This window comes from Gymnoscopelus microlampas (assembly GCF_963454915.1).
Source record: "Gymnoscopelus microlampas genome assembly, chromosome: 2".
Classification (NCBI taxonomy): domain Eukaryota; kingdom Metazoa; phylum Chordata; class Actinopteri; order Myctophiformes; family Myctophidae; genus Gymnoscopelus; species Gymnoscopelus microlampas.
The window spans coordinates 50,926,133-50,933,648 of NC_139939.1; the positions used below are offsets into that span (position 1 = coordinate 50,926,133).

Below are 7,516 nucleotides of genomic sequence, written 5' to 3' on the forward strand. Positions count from 1 at the left end.
GCCTATATAGGGCAGATCAGAGTGTAGAAGAGAGAGAGCAACGTCACGCTTCGATGCTATGGGCTACAGTTCCAAACATTGGAACTATCTCATAGAGATAGACAGAGCACACTTCCGCATTCCATTCTTACAATGGTAGTCGACGCTAGTGTCATAACTCAGCTCTGGGTATGTGAGGATATAAACTATTTGAAGGAGAACTAAAACTACTTTTGGCCACAGCAGATTTTGCCAGTGAGGAAAAGAAGAGTTAAGGCTCTTATTTAAAAAAAAAAGTTTTATCAAATTGAAGTTCAAGTTCACACCACTGGTCTGGAAAGCCATAAAATAAGTTGGATGGTCCAACTTGTGTTATGGCTTTCCAGTGGTGTGAACTTGCACTTCACTTTGACCACAAGTTAAAGGTGCTCACTTGAAAACTCGTCTGGGTCAGGGTCACACAAAAGTCAGAGTAGTAAAATGGCCCCAGAATTGTTTTCTCTCACAGTCACAGTTCATGTTAAATCCTTTAATGGTTATGATGGTCAATATGAATGGGATTTAATGAAAACTCACTGTTGAGCTCAGTCGCCACACCAGTGATGAGGCTACATCCATTATAATACACATGGTCCAGAAACAGAAATATTTAATGCATCAGTGATTTCCAGAAACATACAATGCCAAAATTGTATTCTGGTGACTGGGATGCAATGCTGAATGCTATATATATATTTTAATGGTGGAGCGATTGCTCCATTGATCTCTCTCTCTCTCTCTCTCTCTCTCTCTCTCTCTCTCTCTCTCTCTCTCTCTCTCTCTCTCTCTCTCTCTCTCTCTCTCTCTCTCTCTCTCTCTCTCTCTCTCTCTCTCTCTCTCTCATATTAGCTAATACATGTTTATTATTTTTATTTAGTCTAAATGCATTCATGTTCTAAGACCTGCATGGCAATGAACATGTCGCCATCTAGTGTAAAGTTATGGTAAGTGTTGCTCTAATTGGCAGTGACCAACAGCTTATGCTCTCTGCTCACCTCTATCTCTAACCCAAGTGTACTGTTACATTTAAAACTCCAATAATTATGAAATTATGAATTCAGAAACAACTGCAAAGTAACTATACCAGATAAACATCCAGCCTAGCATCTGTCTAAAGGCTATCTAAATAACATAGCATTTGTGGACAAGCAGTCCAGTATGTTCATCTAAATGGACATAATATAGTATAGTCAGCCATGATATTTAAATTGAGAAGATGTATCATTTTAATTATACATTATATCTTAAACTCAAGTGTGATTGGATTTAGCAGAAGACTGATCTATATATACATGGTTGTGTGCCGGTGTCCTGAAACCAAGTATAAATTAAGCATTAGTGTGTCTATTGGTGTTGTTCATATCTCCCATTGAAATCAGTGTAAGCAAGAACCCACAGCAACACAGCATTATCCAATACAACAGTGGAGCATCACAGCCCCTTTTAACACCTTGTGGGTTTGCTCAATGCAGGGGTTGTAAGCAGATAACTTTGATTGTATTCTGTAACCATTTCCTCATTCTTATCAACAATAAATCATTTGTATTTATTTGCTGCCACTGTTATTGCTGCAAGAGTGTACTCAAGTTCCCTCCGCTCTATGTTCCCTCCGCCATACATTCCCCCATCCCAAATTAGACCCTATGTTCCCTCAGCCCTATGTTCCCTCAGCTCTGTTCCCTCAGCCCAAATTAGACCCTATGTTCCCTCAGCCCTATGTTCCCTCAGATGAGTACAAATGAGCTGATGTTTTTGCTCCCGTTTGTTTGTTCATTAGTCTGTCTGTCTGTCTGTCTGTCTGTCTGTCTGTCCGAATGTCTGTTATCAGATATTTTTTACCAAGATATCTCAAAAATGGAAATGGGAAAAATGGGCCACGTCACTGTCTGCATATGCTAATGATCAATGCTTGTGTGCAAGTTCAGATCAATTGCTCAACCCACTGAGGAGAAACATGCAGAACAGACAGACTGACTGATTGACTGACAGAGGTTTCTTTAATATATAATAGGATAGGATAGGATTTGTCAAAAGAGGGCATGGCAATGCCCTCTTTGAGAGCCCTCTCTGAGATACGACTTTTTAGGAGACTTGGCTCAGATCTGAACCCACTTGATTTGGCATTAGGAACCCGTTGTGACCGCATGCCCGTGCTGACATCGGCCCCAGACATGGTTCGAACCCACAACCATTCACACGAGAGGCATTTGCTCTAACCGCTACACTAGGGCGGTCCTTGAGCGTGACCTACATTATGTCCTATATTGTAAACCACACTTCACACCCACATGTTTGGTAAAGGGGGGCATTTCCTTCTGCTGCTGTGTGTTACTAAAAGTGTTGCATAGCAAGTGCATGACGGTGCCATGTCATTATTCATGATTCAGATTATTCCAATGTCCTGTAACCCCCAGGTTACAATGCATGCAGTGATGCCACACAGGTTACAGGTTACAATGCATGCTACACAGGTTACAGGTTACAATGCATGCCACACAGGTTACAATGCATGCCACATAGGTTACAGGTTACAATGCATGCCACACAGGTTACAGGTTACAATGCATGCTACACAGGTTACGTGTTAGACTGCATGCTACACAAGTTACATGTTACACTGCATGCTACACAGGTTACAAGTTACACTGCATGTGTAGTGGAACGCAGTGAGCTGTGATTGAACCTGAGGCTCCCACTCGGCAGTCATGCCCATAGGGCTGAGCCCGATTGGCAGGTCTGTTGCACGACGGTTGTGGCTAATTTGACTGTGGGGGCTACAATCACCCATCTTTGGAGCACGTCCTCGCACTTCACGCCGCGGACCACCGTACACGACGTCCCTCATGTCCCTCACGCGAGGATATTACGCTCCTCGTCCTGCCGACTACGCCAGATTGTAGTGGAACGCAGTGAGCTGGGATTGAACCCAAGGCTCCCACTCGCCAGTCCGACGTGTTACCAGTCATGCTAATATGGCTGAGCCCGATTGGCAGGTCTGTTGCACGCTGGTTTTGGCTACTTTGACTGTGGGGGGTACACATGCTACACAGGTTACATGTTACACTGCATGCCACACAGGTTACATGTTACACTGCATGCTACACAGGTTACACTGCGCCAGAGCAGAACCTCTGCCCCAAATTGTGCAAAACAATTGTTTTTATATTACTTTTACAGATCTTGTCGAAACATCACGCAAATCGGTACACAGTATCTCTGTAGTCATGTGATCAAGGCGGATCTGTCCGATATTTCATATTCCATCCTGATTGGCTAAGATTGGCTTCCAAAGTTTGCAGGTTTGGTCCGTTTTTAACAAAATGCCTCAAATCATGAACACAGCATAAGATTTCCGTGAAATATTGCACGCATATTCCCACTAGGCAGAGGAAGAAATGCCACTTGATTGTTTTCAACTGCATTTTTATAACTGCATCAATCTGGGTGAAACTTTGCACACACACTCCCTAGAGAACAAGGAAACCCCCTATGCCCTGCATTTTTTCACATCTGCCTTTTATAGCGCCATCTTTCTGTACGACAGAATGGAAAGCGTTCTAAAAAATAAGAAAAATGGAGGGACTGAGGCCTACAGTAGTAATATGTGAAACATGTTATACAGTGTATTAGGGCTGGGGTCTTCAATTGACCCATTAACTGATAGAGAGATGAAGCAGGGACTAATACATTGTATAACATTGTTTAGAATATTATTACTACTGTAGTCCTCAGTCCCTCCATCGTCTTCTTATTTGTAGAAAGCCTTCCATTCAGCTCACAACCCAGACATTGAAACTGAAATTTGCAGCCAGCTCTGTACAGTTTTGGAGAAGTAAAAATTCCTGTCCATGAAATGTGCTATATCAATAAATGTGACTGGACATGACTTGTAGGTTATTATCTAACGGGTTAAACTGTCAACATTCTTAGGGCTTATATATACTGTAAATCATTATCATTCATACTGTAATTTTAACTACTACATAAAGTATGCAAACTTTATAAGTCTGGTTTTAACAAGATACAGTCGGTTCATGCTCAACTAAATATATATGTATAAAAAGCACGGAAATAACAAATTAAGTTGTCAGCACACAACTTAATTTGCACTATTGCACTAATTTCACTCTTTTAATAACACAGCAGAAGGAAATTGACACAATTACGGTATCAGACATGTGGGTGTGAAGTCTGGTTTACAATATAGGACATTAAGGAAGCCACGATCAAAGGTGTGAACTTGCTACAGCGTAGGTTCTGTTGACAGGCTTTTTAATGGGTTAAACTGTAGAAAGGTTCTTAGGGATTATATAAATCATCATTTTTTTTCATATTAAATTTGTATTCCACAATTCTGCAGAGATACATCACATGCGTAAATACATTTACCGGTAGGTTTACCAGCCATATCATATTGGTCAGTGCTTTCTTGTGGGGTTTTTAATTTTTAAAACAGGCCCTCCAGGTGGAGGGGATCTTTTTTATGTACGATATTTTAAGTACGATAAATATGTACACTTTTGCTTGAATGGGTATGCATTGTTTAATTCCTGTTTTCAAAATGTTCTACTGTCCTCCACGAATTGGGGGTGGTCGTGTTGAGCAGTATTTTTTCTTTGCTAATAATATGTCCAAATAAACATATCAACAATATCTTGTGACTCTGAGGAACCCCTAGGGGTCACGGACCCCCTGTTGAATACCCATGTATTAGGGTGTCCCTGCTCAATCTCTGTCAGCTAAGGGGTCCATGGCCTGAAATACATTGAAGACCCCTGCTCTTTACCAATGATAACAGAGAGAGCTAAAATTAAATAAATAATAATAACTTACACCACATTTAACTTTGTGAAAAAAATGTCATAGACTTTGTCTTAAGGCCAAGGGATAACCACCCAAATTAAATCAAATCGTGCGTGGCCTACCCTACAGTATATTAAAATTGCCTAATGCGTCAACGGTGGATGGTGGATCGACGTCACAAGCGTAATATTCGGACTGGCGTGGCGCACCATTGCACCCCCCTTCAGAGGACCCCAACAGGTGACCTCACCAACACATTATGGAAGGGACCACAATGGAAAAGAGCTGTAAGCTTTTTTGCGTTATCCTTTTGATTATGGTGGGTTTTATTTCATGATCAATAAAGATATGAATCAATCAATCAATCAATCAATCAATCAAAGGGCCATATGTGATCTTGAAGGAACATAGGGCTGAGGGAACATAAGGCTGAGGGAACATAGGCATGACCCATTGCAGCTACCAATGTGTTAAACTCCACTCACTATATGTAATATCCTGACAAGTTTACAAATAATAATTATGATTGGTAGCATCAGCGTATCTAACTGCATATGATATGTTTCCTCATGTTATCATTATTCTTTTGGACACTTGAATGAAATAGCCCTTATAATGGTGGTGAAATGTATCATTTAATCTTTTCTGAGCACTGATTTTTCAGAGAAGGAAAAAATATAACAAAATATTTGTACCAACATGACAGAGTTAAAGTACTACATCAAATATGATATCAAAAACATCCATAGGCCTACAATTCTATATAATTCACTTACTGTATATAGGTTATAATTACATAATTTTTCAATGGAATTTCAGCACTACACATGTTGAGTTTGATCATATTAAAATGTCCATGTGTTTTTACTATGCATGGCTTCTGTCACATAATAGTTTAATGGAGATGGCAAGATCCACTGTATAAGCTATTAATGTAATACTGGCCACCACCGTTTCCATGACAACCAATTTTGAAGTGTCGTTCCAGAGGTAATGCCCGGGTTTCCGAAACTCCAGCACTTTGGTAAAACAAATCACCGAGGCAACCATATAGAGCAACACCCCAAACACACTGAAGCCAGCCAACACTCGATCGAAGCGAAGGGGACACCGCGCAGTGCAATCACCTAATATTACCACCAACGTGCCAAGGGACATGAGGAGACAGACATTGTACGACACCCCTGATAGCCAGAGTTGCCACCAGTGAGGGATTGCTCCATTTTCTCCTATTGAAGCTCCATAGACCCCCTCCAAAAGAAGAGGGATCATCTGACAACCTCCCCAGAACTGGAGTACCTTGAGGAGGCCAGGCGCGCTGGCCATGTAGCCCCTCTGCTCATGGGCCTGGGTGCGGATCACATAGGCCTCGGAGCTGTACGCCAGGCAGGTGAGACAGGAGAACACAGCGGCGGCGACAGGGCGCGACAGGGGCGAGATGTGCTGATGGTCCATGACGAGCCAGGGAAAAAAGATGCAGGCGCTGAGACACATGAGTGCACCCAGGGCTGCTACTGTCACAGTCAGGTTCTTCCAGGAGATGGGAATGAGGCTATGGAACTGGATGATGTGGAGAACGTGGATGAGGAAGGTGAGGATGAAGAAGAAACACCAGGTGAACATGCAGGACACCTTAAAGGTGGTTGCGAGACGTTGTGGTTGAGGTGATGTTGTTGTGTTGGTGGTGTGGCCCTGCTGCAGCTCTGAGGACTCCAGAGAGGCCACCAGACTGAAGGTGACACAACCAAAAAGGAGAGCCAATGTCCGTACACAGAACAGGGGACTGGTGAAATCTCTGGCCTCCAACACAATCACAGGCATTGTGCAACTCTGAATCTGTTACTTTGCAAATGTCAAAATTCTTCTTATTCATCGAGGAAGATTCTGGTGGTTCAAAAGCTTGCGATCAAGTACAGTTTTGAAGAGTAGTCCAGCCAATGCCACCGGAAAGGAGTTGCCCACAAAAAAAATGGTGATGATTGAAAGCTATTTTGCAGTTGTAATCCCCTTTGACATTTTGTAGCCAAACAGATCCTTATGCATGAACTAAACCATTAGAGGTCTTCTTTCCCGCCAAACAAGAAAAAGAAAACACACATAGTCAAATTTTCTTCTCATCTGTTACGAATACATTTGTGTAGATGGTATGAAACTCTCTCCTCTCTTTTTAATCCTTAGTTGCACCCCACTGTCAAAAACAGGCCGCGCCTACTTCCTTTTTGAGGTTGTGCAGTTGAGTTTCAGCCTCGCTGTGTAGAGGTAGCTGCAGGTGACCACAATAAAAGATCTGTGCAAACATAGTTATCTTCCTCCCACGGTTGATTCTCGTGAAATGTTGTTCCCTTTCTTAGGGTACCAACGACTTCCTGTGTCAGCCGTTTCATGGCATGAGATAATGGGCACAGGGAGTTATTTTAACCCATTAGGATCCGGAAAGCATCTGTGTCATTTTAGATTTGAACCACTTTAACCATTATCTTATACTTTGGCTATTCAAAAATAGCAGATCTACAAGCTCATAGCGAGCTTGTAGATCTGCTATTTTTGACAAATCGTGAAAAGTTGTGCAAATCTTATGTATATTCTTTAAAGAGATTTTCTTTTGTACTCAAATTTTTGCTTCTGGGGGGTCCCTGGAACCAAATATTTTGAGATGGGGGTCAGTGGCCAAATACATATACATTTTGGGGGTCAT

The 7,516-nt window shown here is 41.9% G+C and overlaps 1 protein-coding gene across 1 annotated transcript; it reads right to left on the bottom strand.

Annotated features, from left to right (window-relative positions):
* Nucleotides 1-4,939: 4,939 nt before the first annotated feature.
* On the bottom strand, nt 4,940-6,950 carry LOC311062586 (myeloid-associated differentiation marker homolog). Its single transcript, XM_084081731.1, has 2 exons — nt 5,325-6,950; nt 4,940-5,106 (listed from the first exon to the last, which is right to left on the bottom strand). The coding sequence occupies exon 1, from the start codon at nt 6,640-6,642 to the stop codon at nt 5,689-5,691; it is 954 nt and encodes a 317-aa protein (XP_083937857.1). The 5' UTR covers nt 6,643-6,950; the 3' UTR covers nt 4,940-5,106; nt 5,325-5,688.
* Between the last annotated feature and the right edge of the window lie 566 nt (nt 6,951-7,516).

Excerpts from the sequence above, each read along its gene's own strand:
- LOC311062586 (XM_084081731.1), bottom strand. The coding sequence starts at position 6,642 with ATGCCTGTGATTGTGTTGGAGGCCAGAGATTTCACCAGTCCCCTGTTC.